Source organism: Enhydra lutris, unplaced genomic scaffold (genome assembly GCF_002288905.1).
Source record: "Enhydra lutris kenyoni isolate GAN:26980312 unplaced genomic scaffold, ASM228890v2 scaffoldscaffold9, whole genome shotgun sequence".
NCBI lineage: Eukaryota > Metazoa > Chordata > Mammalia > Carnivora > Mustelidae > Enhydra > Enhydra lutris.
The window spans coordinates 59,323,198-59,337,638 of NW_019154093.1; the positions used below are offsets into that span (position 1 = coordinate 59,323,198).

Below are 14,441 nucleotides of genomic sequence, written 5' to 3' on the forward strand. Positions count from 1 at the left end.
TAAATGTGCTTAGGAAAGGGGAACTATTGAACTTTCTATTTCCTTGGCTTTACACTGCAGAGAAATTCATTGTTACTGGGTTTTTGTTTTGTTTTAAATTACCATGAAAGATTGCACAACATTTGAGATAAATAGAATTTATATAATAAATAGATAAATAGAATAATAGATAAATAGAAAAATAATGAGTTAAGTTCTATTAATGTGAGAGTATTTTGACACCACAGATTCTTTCTGGCAAGGTACAAGAAATACACTTCTTTTTTTAAGAAATGGAATCTAGTTCATCAGAGTACTGTAATAAAGACAATGAAGAAGAAAGTTTGCTTGCAAATGTTGCTTCCTTAAGACATGAACTGAAGATAACAGAATGGAGTTTACAGAGTTTAGGGGAAGAGTTATCCAGGTACGTAAGTAAAATCACATATGCACTTCAGAATATGACTTTAATTTATGAATGTAAAATGTATGAAGTCCATTATTATATATTGTGTTTTAATAGAATAGAATAGGAAATAATCTATAATTTTAATGTAATTCTTGGTTTAGGAAAGAAAATAGAAGTGTTAGAGAAGTGTTTATACATTAAGTAAACACCTTTACTATATTAGGACTCAGAGTATAAAATATATGTTTTGGGCTTAATTAATCTTTTATTATTATGACTACTTTTTGAAGCTTAAGTAATTCTAGCATAGAGTCTCTAAACTACACAGATTGTTCGTTAAAACTCATTACAATTTATTAAGAATTTTAGTTGAGACATTGCTCTAAGTTCATAACTGAATGTGATTTCCAGCACAACTTCAGGTGCTTTTCTTTCTGTTTTCTTATTTAATGTATAGAAATTTGGAGTGAATACTTAAATTAGGAACTAAAATGGATTTTTCTTTTTTCTCTAGTGTTAGTCCAAGTGAAAATTCCGATTATGCTTCTAATCTCTTAAGACCTGAAAAACTCATTCTGGAAGATCTTTCTCAGCCTAACCAGCTTGGACTTTTGAATCACATACCTTATAAAAAAGTTTGTAAAATGCCCACTGGCAGTACTGATTTTCCCAAAAAACCAAGAGATAAGGTTATTGTTTTTAGACCTGCCTACTTAAAAGTAACTTTAGTTTCAGACCTGTTTACTTAAAATACTTTTCCTTTGAGTTTTTTCTTTAAATGTCTGTTTATGTTTTCCATAGTCTTTTACCATTGTGCTTAAGACTCTTGAATTTAAATATTATGGTTCTTGTTGTGTCCTAACAAGAAAGTAGTTGCTTTGGTGTATTACTGTATTTTTAGACTTCTATATTTATTACCTTTTTGCAATTAAATGTTTTGTTTTCCCAAGTAAATGGTAACCCCTGTGATTTTTGGCACTATACATAATAGGAAATCAGTTATTTATTAAGTGGTTAAAATGTATTTAGTATATTTAGCCTGGGTCATGTGCTATATGATAGCGTAGCTATCCCTTTAGCTATCCCTAAATTTTGTGGATGATCTTAGACATCTTTATTGGTCTGGAACTTTTTCCTTCTGTCTTTTTTTTTCAGTCCTATTATCTATCTCCTTGTGTTTACCTTTCTTCCTTACTCAACCCTTCAATCTCCCTTTCCAATCTCTTTTTCCTGTTCTCTATTATCTCACTGCCAGCACACACGCATGCATATGGTTGCATATGCTATCATAATCTTCTTTCATAAAAATGTGCTCTTCCCACTTCAGAAAGCTAACAGTTGAGAGGTTTTCTTTTTGTAAGAAAGCTGCTTATGAAGCTTTGTGAGCCTGCAAGTTAGAAAATAAAGTCAAATTCCATGTCTTCAAAGACTGTGTAATTCTGGGAAATTTGACCTATATTCTAAATAAAATTGCTGATCATTTTTGCTACATATATGCTTTAATTGAAATCATTGTGTTTTACCCTAAACAAAATAAAAAAACTAATGACAAATTGGAGGGGAAAATATTGGTAATGCCTATTAAAGACAGAGAGCTAATCTCTTTAACATGGAAAGAGCTTCTAGGAAGAAGATGAATAAACCAATAGAAAAAGGAACAAAAGACATGTATGAAACAGGAAATTAAAATGATCTTCAAACAAATAAAAAGGTGTTCAGTCTCATTCATAATAAGAGAAATTCACAGTGAAACTATACTTAGGTACCAGTTCATACCTATCAGATATTTGACACTATATTTTGCTGGTAATATTAGGAGGAGATAGGCATTCTCATACATTGCTGGTAGCAGTGCAGAATGATACAGCCCTTTATGGAGGGGCATTTGGTAATGTTTCCCCAAATCACAAATGCTCTTACCCTTGACTTGAGAATCCCACTTGTAGAAAGGTACATGACAGGTATGCCTGCATAAGTACAAAAGGAGACTTTGTCATAACAGATTAGAAATACCTCAAGTGCCTATCACAGGGGATTGGTTGAATAAACATGCAGTGGAAACTGCAGCTCAGGTGGGGAGATGAAAGGAGTTTCTAACTATCTTGATTATGGAGAGATTGGCAGGATATATTTTAAAAAAATGCAAGGTACAGAATGACGTATATAGAATGCTAGTTTTTGCATAACTCACTGTGAGGGTGGGTAATTTGTATTGCTTGCAGATGAAGGTGGAAACATGAGAAGACTGTTTAAGACCATAACTTAGCTTTCCTATATAGGCAGTTCCCCATTATTATTATCATTTTTTTAGGATTTTATTTTTTACTTGAGATAGAGAAAGCACGAGTAGGGGGAGGGGCAGACTCCCTGCTAATCAGGGAGCCCGGTGCGGGTCTCAATCCCAAGACCCTGAGATAGTGACCTGAGCCATAGGTAGACACTCAGTCACCCAAGCCACCTAGGTGCCTCAGTTCTCTAATGTTTTTTCTGTATGATTGGTGTTATACAAAAATTTATAAATAAGAAACTTAAAGGGGTGTTTGGGTGGCTCTGTTAGTTAAGCATCTGACTTCCACTCAGGTCATGATCTCAGAGTCCTGGGATGGAGCCTCATGAGCCTCACGTTGAGCTCTGCTTCTCCCCCATCCCTCTTTCTCTTCTTCTCCCACTGCTTGTGCTTGCTCTCTCCCCCTCTCTCACACTCAAATAATTAAATTCCTAAAAAAAAAAAACACTTGTTAAATGGTTACTTACCTACTAAAAATAGGAATGAGGCTTCTGTGTATACTTTTTATATAGTTTTGACTTCTGAAATGCATATTACTTTTTTAAGAATTAAATCATGTCTTAAAAACCTCAACCCTCATGAAAATAAAAATTTATTATAAAATATATTTTCAGATGTTATAACAAAAATGTGTATAAAGAATTTATTATCCATTTTGTTGTTGATGGTCATTTGGATTCTTTCCATTTATTATCTCTTATGGACAAGGTAGGTATGAATAATTCTTATATTTTCAGGTGTAAAAGTTTTAGGTTTATACCCAGGACTAATATTGCTGAGTGTTAGTGTCTTCAACTTTACTGGATAATACCAAGAACTTTCCCAAATTGTACCATTGTTTTTTAAGCTGTGCTTATTTATGTCCATATCCACCAGCCGTGGAGGAGAGAGCTGATTGTCCCACACAGCCTTACCAGCACTCACTAAACATCTGAACTCATTTTCTGAGTTACTTAGTCATTTTACTGACAGTTGTTCATCATTTTCCATTACCTAAAAGGCTTAATGAAAGAATCCAAAATAGCTTGCTCTTTTTAATTTTTCAGATGTCTTTTTCATCTGCCCCCATGGACCAGGAGATCAGAAATCTTCGAGAGAAACTTAATAAACTCAGGCAACAGAATGCTTGTTTGGTCTCACAGAATCATTCTTTAATGACTAAAATGGAATCTGTCCACTTTCAATTAACACAGTCAAGAGCAAAAGTATGTTTTTTGAAGTGGTGACTATGGCAATGGAAAGTACTTTGAATCATTTTGATTTCGAATTGGAAAAATAGTCCATGTATTGCCTTAATGTGTTACATATAATAAATTTTATAATGATAATATAGGATCAACACGTTATGGAATCTAATTTACATGAGTTTAATATCTGCAAATGATTTAGGAGAAATTGTATACTGTATGTATTTATATAAGTCAGAGCTTCTTAAAATCTTAAGATTACCAATTTATGTGGTTTTCTTTTTATAGAGAAAATATAGCTTATTTATTTTCCTTTTTAGATTAATACATTCCCATTGTTGAAACTTTGAAAATAGAAAAAGGGAGAAAGATCACCCAGTTTCCACCAATGAGAAACTTCTTTATTGGCTTATTACATAGTTGAATCGAGACTGTTCGAATAGTTTTCTTTTTTCCTGTGTTTTTTAACTTCGTGCATAGTCTGAGCATTTTCTTTTTTTAAGATTTTATTTATTTATTTGACATAGCGAGAGAGATCACAAGTCGGCAGAGAGAGAGGGGGGAAGCAGGCTCCCTGCTGAGCAAAGAGCCGGATGCAGGTCTCAGTCCCACGACACTGAGATCATGACCTGAGCCAAAGGCAGAGGCTTAAACTTCTGAGCCACCCAGGCAACCCTGAGCATTTTCTGATGGATAGTCCAAGCATTTTCTGATATATTTACTCGGCTTCTCCACTGATCATTTTTTTAATCGTAGCATTGTTTCCTTATGTGATTATGCCATAATTTAATTAATAACTCTCCTTTTAAGTGGCTAATTTTTTTTTTAAGTAATCTCTACACCCAAAGTGGGACTTGACCTCATGACTCCAAGTTGAAGAGTTGCATGCTCTACAGACAGCCAGCCAGGCGCCCCGAATGGTTTCCTATTTTTGCTGTATGATTGTAATTATACAAAAAATTAGAAACCAAAATGTCCAATAATAGAGGGATGGTAAATTACAATATATCCATGTAAGGGATTGCTACAAAGCTTTTTTTTTTTTTTTTTGAGGTTAAATAAATCAATTCCAAGATCCAAAGTTAATAATATATGAAAAGGCACCTAGAACCTGCATAAAGCATTCAAAAACTGTTACCTAAAATATTGAGTGGTAGAGGAACATTACAGAGCAACACACATAGGGTGATCCCAGTTTTGCTTTTTATTAAAAAGAGCAAATGTGTCTATATATGTTTGTGTCTATGTATATAGGTATATATAACATATATAAGAATAGAAAGACTGCACTCCATATTGTTGATAATTTTGAGAGGGATTGGAATGTCTTGTCTCCGGTGAGGCTTTCACTATTTACTTTTATATTTGTATTGTTTTAAGTAGTAGGATTATGGGAGATCCTTATTTTTCTTTTGTGTGTTTTATTTTTTTAATTTTTAAATTTAATTTTATTTTTACTTTTCAAAGATTTTTATTTATTTATTTGACAGAGAGATAGAGAGCACAGGTAGGCAGAGTGGCAGGCAGAGGGAGAGGGAAAAGCAGGCTGTCTGCCTAGCAGGGAGCCCAATGCGGGGTTTGATTCCAGGATCCTGGGATCAGGACCTGACCCCAAGGTAGACACTTACCTGACTGAGCCAGCTCTTTTGTATATTTTAAACAAAAAGTGCTATTGGAGAAAATTCCAGCCTAAGAAGAAAAAAAATACTCCAATGAACAGGAAACTTTTTTGTATTTGGGATTATTTCTAGGATAGAATTTTAGAATAACCAAATTACAGGGGAAATTTTTTTTCAAGATTTATTGTACTCTGCATTCAGTATTATACTGAGGTTGTTTTTTGTTTTTTTAACATTTTATTTTTTTGAGGGAAAGTATTTTGTTTTTCTGCTTTCTCACAAGGTTACTTTTCACTATGTTTGTTTGCTATGTAATTTGTTCACCTTTTTTTTTTTTTTAAAGATTTTATTTATTTATTTGACAGAGATTACAAGTAGGCAGAGAGGCAGGCAGAGAGAGAGGAGGAAGCAGGCTCCCTGCTGAGCAGAGAGCCCAATGCTGGGCTTGATCCCAGAACCCTGGGATCATGACCTGAGCTGAAGGCAGAGGCTTTAACCCACTGAGCCACCCAGGTGCCCCTTGTTCACCTTTTTGGTTTATTAATTGTTTTAACTTTTCTACCAACTATAGATTTTTGCTTAAGTCATAGAAGCTTAATTATTTAAGGGCAAAGAGATATTAAGAGAATTTTACTAATAACTACCAAACCAAAACATAGCATTTTGTTCCTTTTTTTTAGTATCTAGACACACCAGTGGTTATTTATTGTATGTAGTAGTATAATTATTTATAATTGTAAATAATTTATAATTATTTATATTTTATTTTAAATATATAAATATATTTTATATTTTATTTTATATTTTACTTACCATGTCAGCATTTTCTATATTGCCTAACAAAATATTTTTTAAGGAGACTCCCTTTCCTAGGGCAGGTCTTAGCTTTTGCTGTTGCATATATACCACTGTTGGAAATCTTGGGCTGAAATTCCTCATTGTGTCAACCAGTATATTCATAATTTATCTTTCCTAATGTTTGTTACACTTTTGGAGCCAGGCATCCTGCTCCTCCAAGCTTATTGCCCCTCAGGCCTGCTGTCCAACTGCTCTCCTGAGACTCGTCTTTGATATTCTAGGTTGGATCTACTGTCCCTGGATCCTGTGTCGTCTTCTTTTCTTGGTTTAGTCTTTCTTTAAGTGGAACATATTTTTCTAGTAACCCCCCTTTGCATGTCTGAAATGTCCTAATTTCTCCCCTACATTTGATTTTAGGTTGGAAAATTATTTTGCCTCGGGATTTCTAGGACATTGCTTACTTGTCTTCTATCTTCTGCTACTTCTCTGAAAAGTCCAATGCCATTGTGAATCAGTTTTCTTAGCATGTAATTTTTTTCCATTTGTTTTTCCTCTTATGGTAGTTTTAAGTATATGTGCTGCTGAAGTGAGCACATTATGGTAGTTTTAAGGATCTTCCCTCTTTCCTTGGTGTTTCAAAGTTTCAGAATGACATGTCTTTGAGTAGACCTTTTGTTCAGTGAGGACCCTTTCAAGCTAAAATCTTGTGTTCATTAGTCCTGGAAATTTTTCTTATGCAATCTCCTCAGTAATATTCTTCCCTCTGTTTTCTTCTGTTTTTCCTATTAGGTGATCACCTCTACTGGCCCTCTAACTCTTTCAACCTTATAATTCATTAAGTTTTTTTCCCCTCATGTTTTCTATCTCCTTGTCTTCCTGTGATACTTTTAAAAAAATATATTTTATTTATTTATTTGACAGACAGATATCACAAGTAGGCTGAGAAGCAGGCAGAGAGAGAGGAGGAAGCAGGCTCCCCGCTGAGCAGAGAGCCCGATGCGGGGCTCGATCCCAGCACCCTGGGATCATGACCTGAGCCGAAGGCAGAGGCTTTAACCCACTGAGCCACCCAGGCGCCCCCTGTGATACTTTTTAAGACATTTCCCAAAACTATCATCCACCTGTGTTGAATCATATTTTAGCTGTCATATTTTTTCATTTTCCAGAGCTTTCCCATATTCTCTAATTCTTTGCTTTGTATTGAATAATATCCTGATGCATCCTCACTTAGCTTTCTGCAGATATAATGTGTGTGTGTGTGTGTGTGTGTGTGTGTGTGTGTGCGCGCGCGCGCGCATACTTGCCTTGCTTGCTGCCAGTTGCCTCTTTGTTTTGGCCTCTGACTTATATGTTAGAAATGTTTTTGCAGATGTTAGTGTTTTAGCTATTTATATTTAAGAGAAAGGCACTTAAATTCTGTTTAGAAGCTCTGTGTATCAAGGTGAAGTTTGTTACCCACTGAGCTTTATATGTTGGTGATACCTGGGGAGATGGCTCTTTTGTAGGGAGATACCTTAGCTCTTTCATCCAATGTCAGTATGTGAAGTCTTTTACTTTGGAGCTGTTGAATTTCTCCAGCAAAGAATCCTTTAATTTCCCACCTGTGGGATAGCCTTAAATCAGATGAAGTAAGTAGTTGGAAACTGACCATTTTATATTAATCAATTTGTTTATTTATAAATACTTCATCCCTGCTCATCATTCTACATAGTTTCCCAGAGTTCTAAACCTTTCCTGTTCAGTTTTTCCAGATAATAAATTTTCTCTCTTCCAGATAGGCCATCATTTGATTGTTGGTGTTTTAAGAATGGGAAAAGGAGTGTTGACTTACCAACAGAGATTTTGAGCTGTACTCCAGGTTTTCTTTCCTGGACCTATGCTTTTCTGTATTTTCTAGGTTTTCTCTAGTAAGCATGTATTCTAAAATTACATCTTAAAATGTAAAAAGATTCAATAGGTATTTTTTGTTTACTTTTTTATGATTTGATCTTTTATATTTAATTTTCTGATTTATGTGAAATTTATCTTCTTGGATGTTGTTAGTAGAGATTCTCCACCCCCGCCCCCAAATAGCTAATCAGTTATCTTGGAATATTAAGTTGAAGATAATGGCAGGAACTTACATGCTGACACTGATTTGTGATGGTGATATGCTCATGTAAATGTTGATCACAAGAATGGATAGGGTGAGCTTCACATTGACCAGTGATTAGGGAGTTATATTGGACACCCTCATCAGACAGAAAAAGAAAGGACCAATTAGATTAATTTATCTTCTGACATGAAGTGCTCTAAAAGTTATTTTGTTGTTGTTTTAGGTTTCTATGCTTGAATCTGTTCAACAACAGGCAGCCAATGTGCCAATCTTAGAAGAACAGATTATAAATTTAGAAGCAGAAGTTTCAGCCCAAGATAAAGTTTTGAGGTAAGTATACTTTCTATGGCTTTAAAATTTTTATTTCTTCTGCTTTTTGGTATATCTTGTGAAATCTGAACCCCAATAAATCTGTAGTGTCCTGTAGACTGTCTTAGAACTTAAGGAATCTGTTCTACAATCCATCATACCTCCTCTTGGCTCCAGGATGCGTGATGTTTAAGGGGACTAAAAAAAGACTAAATCTTAGCTGAGATGCTTATTTACATGCTTTTATTGAAAATGAACTCGTTCATTTCTTGCCTCACATAGTAGTACATACTGGTGCTTCAGTGGGAGGTCAAGAAATAAAATAGAAGGAATCCGGCATCTTATAATTTATCCCCTTCTTCTGCTTTGAATAAAATGAGAACTGTATGTGTACTAAATAGCCCATTACGTCGTTTTGATGATTCTCAAAGTGTAGTTCTGGGACCAGCAATATTAGCATCTTCTAGGAACTTATTAAAATTGTAGGTCTCAGGGGCACCTGGCTGGCACAGTCAGTTGAGCATCCGACTCTTGGTTTGGCTCAAGGTCGTGATCTTGGTTGTTAGTTTGAGCCTTGTGTCAGAATTTCTGCTTGAGATTCTCTCTCCCTCTCCCCCATCTCCCTCTCTCTAGAATAAATAAATAAATTAATTAATTAATTAATTAATCTTTCTAAAAAATTGTAGATTTCAGGTTCTGTCTCAGATTTACTGAATTACAAATTCTAAGAGATGAGACCCAGCAATCTGTATTTGAATAAATCCTGCAGGCATTCTCATGTACCCTAAAGTAATTTTTCATTACCATCAGAGTCTTGTAATTTCTTTGTATTACATGTTATTTTCATTTTATTCCTAGGTATTTTATATTTTTGGTTGTTGTGAGTTTGTTCATGTTCTGTTCATTGATGGTATATAGGAAGGCTGTTGCTTTTTGTATAATATAATTATTTTATAATTAGAACTTTTTGTCATAATCTTTTATTTTAATAATTTATCATTTTGAGTCTCCTGGATTTTCCAGGCAGCTAATGATAGTTTCAAGAAATGAAAGAAAATATTGTCTTTTCAAAATTTATACTTAGTACTTTTCATTATTCTTTTTGTAACTATTCGAGAAATCATTGGATATAGTGGTGATAATAGTCATTCTTATCTAGTTTCTGAACTATATGGTTATGCTTCTAGTATGTGACTATGAAATATGATATAAGCTGTTATTTCAGATATATGTATTATTTCTTATAAAGATTCTTAGTAGACAGATGATGAATTTTGTCTATCTCTTATTAAATAATGGTTTCTCTTACCTCAGTGATTTAAAATGATAGAATTCCTACTATTGAGCTATTCTTGCATACGTGGAATAATCTCTTTAATAGCCTTTAAAAATATCCTTTATTGGTACGTCTCGGTGGCTCAGTTAGTTGAGCATTGGGCTCTTGGTTTCTGCTCAGGTCATGACCTCATGGGTCGTGAGATGAACACCACCTCCACCCCCTGTCTGGCTCTGCAGGGAGTCTGCGTGAAGGTTCTCTCCCTCTGCCCATCCCCCCACTTGCCCACACGTGCATGTACACACTGTCTCTCAGTAAATAAATCTTTAAAAAATATATCTATCCTTTATTTAATAGGGAGGCCGAAGATAAATTAGAGCAGAGCCAGAAAATGGTGATTGAAAAGGAGCAGAGTTTGCAGAAGTCCCAAGAAGAATGTATAAAGTTAAAGGTGGACTTACTTGAACAAAGTAAACAAGGAAAGAGGTATGTGTTTTCAAAGCAAATTTTAAAACAAATTGTTTTTATAGAAGGAAAAAGAATATATTACCTATTTAAAATCATAGCTAATTTTTTTTTTTTTTAAGATTTTATCTATCTATTTGACACACAGAGAGAGATCACAAGTAGTCAGAGAAGCAGGCAGAGAGGGGGTGGGGGGTGGGAAGCAGGCTACCCTGCTGAGCAGAGAGCCCAGTTCGGGGCTCAATCCTAGCACCCTGAGATCATGACCTGAGCCGAATGCAGAAGCTTAACGCACTGAGCCACCCAGGCGCCCCATAAAATCATAGCTAATTTTTAAAGTGAAAAAATTTAAGTAACCTGGTGGTAGGATAATTTAATGTTCTTTTTGTCTATTAATTTATTTTTCATTTTCTATTAAAAATTTCATATTACTGGCATTCTGGATTGGGATTAGAAACCTGATAATGATAGTCAGTGTATTGATATTTACTTATTTCTGAAATTAAGTTTTATGACCTACATAAAATTCATGAGGAAGTGTAGTTGGGTCTTCCTTTAGGAATACATAAGTAATGCAGAAGTATTTATTTTATATAAAACACGTTTTAAGATAAAGTTTTGTAAGTAGCCTTGACTAAGGAGCCATTAACTCTTAATGTCAATTAACTTGTAAACAAATAAAGATTTAAATTTTTTTAGTTTAATAATATTTTCTAATATCATTATATAATTTATAGCAGTTTTACACAGGGTAAAGTGATAATCTGCATTTTGATCTTCAAAAAAATTTTTATTTTCTTGGGGGCTCCTGGGTGGCTTAGTCACTTAGGCATCTGACTCTGGGTTTCAGGTCAGGTCATGATCTCAGGGTCATGAGATCAAGCCCTTTGTTCAGTTCCATGCTCAGGAGGGGCCTGCTTGAGATTCTCTCTATCCCTCTCCCTCTGTCCCTTCCCCACTCACATGCTTGCACACTCACTCTCTCTCAAATTAAAAAAAAAAATAAAATCTTTAAAAAGCTTTTTTTTTCTTTTTTGAGTTTTTATTTAAATTCCGGTTAGTTAACATACAGTGTAATATTAGCTTCACGTGTAGAATTTAGTGATTCATGACTTAAATACTATACCTATTGCTCATCACAAGTGCCCCACTAAATAACCATCACCTATTTAACCCATCACCTACCCACCTCCCCTCCATCAACCCTCAGTTTGTTGTCGGTACTTAAGAGTCTGTTTTATGGTTTGTCCCCCACCCATCCATGTTCATCTGTTTTGTTGCTTAAATTCCACATATGAATGAAATCATATGGTATTTGTTTTTTTGTGACTGACTTACTTCGTCTGGAGTAATACTGTCTAACTCTGTCCACGTCATTGCAAGTGGCAAGATTTCATTCTTTTTGATGACTGAAGAGTATTCCATTGTATATACATTCTGCATCTTCTTTATCCATTTATCAGTTGACGGACATTTGGGCTTTTCCCATTATGTGACTATTGTTGATAGTCAAAACATTGGGGTACACGTATCTCTTCAAATCAGTATTTTTGTATCCTTTGGGTAAATAGCTAGTAGTACAATTGCTGGATCATAGGAAAGTTCTATTTTTTAACTTCTTTTTTTATTTAAAGTAGACTCCATGCCTAGTGTGGAGCCCAGCATGGAGCTTGAATTCACAACCCTGAGATCAAGATCTGAGGTGGGATCATGACTCAGATGCTTAACTGACTGAGCCACCCAGGTGCCTCTATTTTTAACTTTTTGAGGTACCTCCATACTGTTTCCAGAGTGACTGCATCAGTTGGCAGGGTTGTGGAGAAAGGGGAACCCTCTTACACTGTTGGTGGGAATGCAAATTTCAAAAAAGGTAAACCATGATAAAATAAGGTTTTGAAGAAAGTTTTTTTTTTTTTTTTTTAGATTTTATTTATTTATTTGACAGACAGAGATCACAAGCAGGCAGAGAGGCAGGCAGAGAGACAGGAGGAAGCAGGCTCTCTGCTCAGCAGGGAGCCCAATGCGGGACTCGATCCCAGGACTCCGAGATCATGACCTGAGCCGAAGGCAGCGGCTTAACCCACTGAGCCACCCAGGCGCCCCGAAGAAAGTTTTTTTTTAAGAAAGTATTTTTTGAAAAGTTGTCATAAATAAGTTAAATATTTGTTTGCATGTGCATTTAAACTTCTAAAAACTACTTGAAATCTTTAAGTCATTTTTTTCATTAAAGTAAGCTTGGAAGAATATTTTCCCACAGTATTTGGTTAGTATAGTTCAAGTTTCAGTATATATTTGGATGGCACTATTACTTTATGGAAATATTTAGGTTTTGGAGTCAACCAGATTTTCTCAGTGGCTCTGTTATCTTGGGCAAACTGTCTGACCTTCTTGAGCTTTAGTTTGTTCATCTGTTAAATCAAGATGATAGTATATCTATGTGAGGATTAAATGAGAAAAAGAAATGTAAGGTGCCTCTTAATAAACACTAACAAATGTGGCTATTTTAAGTGTAAACTGTGGGTTAAACATTCTGAAATTAAGACATATTCAGATAAATTTTTACTTATTCAGATAAACATTTTGTATATGGTTATTTGAAATAGTGAGATGATAAAACACAAAGACTAGCTTCATAATATAGCTAAGAAAAAGTACAGAGGAAGAGTGACTGGTTATCTCTGTAAAACTTAAATAAGAGATAATTTTTACGGAAGGGTGTTGACTTTGTTTTCATACATTCTGGACAAGGCATGGAAGTATGAAAGCATCACTGCTGAGAACAGTAGGGAGTTTTTTGTACTTATACATGGATAGATGTAGTAGGAAATGAAGCAAGAAATTGTTAGGCCAAAGTATTTGTATTTTAATCTGGAGAGAACATATAGGCAATTGAGATTTTTAGGTAGAGATATGACATCTAAATTTTTGAGAGCTTTTTGAAACTCCATCCATCTAGAATGGATGTTGGCATTCTAAAATTGGAAACTTTGCAAAGACGTGAAGATTAATCATAATCATAATGGGTTAGAAAACTAGTGTAAAGGAAAAGATTGTTTAGCTTTATGCTGTTTATAAGAGACATACCCAAAATATAAGGACACAGAAAAATTGAAAGCAAAAGAATTAGAAGAAATATTTTAGGCAAATAGTCACTAAAACAAAGTAGATATAGCTATATTAATATCACACAAAATAGATTTAAGTGCAACAAACATTACTAGAGTTAAAATTACTCTTATAGGGGTGCCTGGGTGGCTCATTTGGTTAACTGTCTGACTCTTGATTTCTGTTCAGGTCATGATCTCATGGTTGTGAGATCCAGGCCTGTGTCAGGCTCTGTGCTGGGTGTGGAGCCTGCTTAAGATTCCCCTTCTCCCTCTGCTCCTCTCCCTGCCCCAGACCTCTCTCCCCCTCTCAAAAAACAAACAAACAAACAAAAAAGGCTCTTATATAATGTTTAAATAACCCTTAAGCAGAAGCCCTAAAGATTCTGACCTTGTGTGAATCTAATAGTAAAATTTCAAATAAAATGAACAAATCTGTAATCATACAGGGAACATTTTTACACATTTACTAGGAATTGTTAGGTGAGTAACAAGAAAGATAGAAGTTGAAGAGTTCAATGACAATTAACAATCTTGATCTCATGTGTATATATGGAAACCTATACCCAACAGTTTGAAAATTCACATTCTTTTAAGCACTTCTAGAACATTTATAATCTCTCACCTCACTGTGCCAAAAGTATGAGTTTCGACAAACACCAAAAGATTGATATGTTTTATGTATTGCCTTCTCAGACTGTTGTACAATTAAATTAGTATATAATCCCCCCAAATCATGTATGTTTGGAAATTTAAAGCCGGCCTTCTTGATACTTATGGAGCATTGAAGAAATTAGATAAAGATTAGAAAGCTCTTGAAGAGGAGTGATATAAAAAAAAATAATCACAGCTCTTGGGCTGCAGCCAAAGATACCCTTTTATTATTACTATTATTATTATTATTACGTTCAGT

The 14,441-nt window shown here is 34.7% G+C and overlaps 1 protein-coding gene across 1 annotated transcript in view; it reads left to right on the plus strand.

The window, feature by feature from the left end:
- The first annotated feature begins 270 nt into the window (after positions 1 to 270).
- The window catches only part of LOC111143366 (coiled-coil domain containing 18), a 108,895-nt gene continuing 94,724 nt past the window's right edge, over positions 271 to 14,441 (plus strand). The window contains exons 1-5 of the mRNA XM_022497063.1: positions 271 to 406; positions 903 to 1,077; positions 3,722 to 3,880; positions 8,598 to 8,704; positions 10,317 to 10,445. Of these exons, the coding sequence (XP_022352771.1) occupies positions 273 to 406; positions 903 to 1,077; positions 3,722 to 3,880; positions 8,598 to 8,704; positions 10,317 to 10,445 (704 nt within the window). The 5' untranslated portion in view covers positions 271 to 272. The remainder of the gene's footprint in view (positions 407 to 902; positions 1,078 to 3,721; positions 3,881 to 8,597; positions 8,705 to 10,316; positions 10,446 to 14,441) is intronic.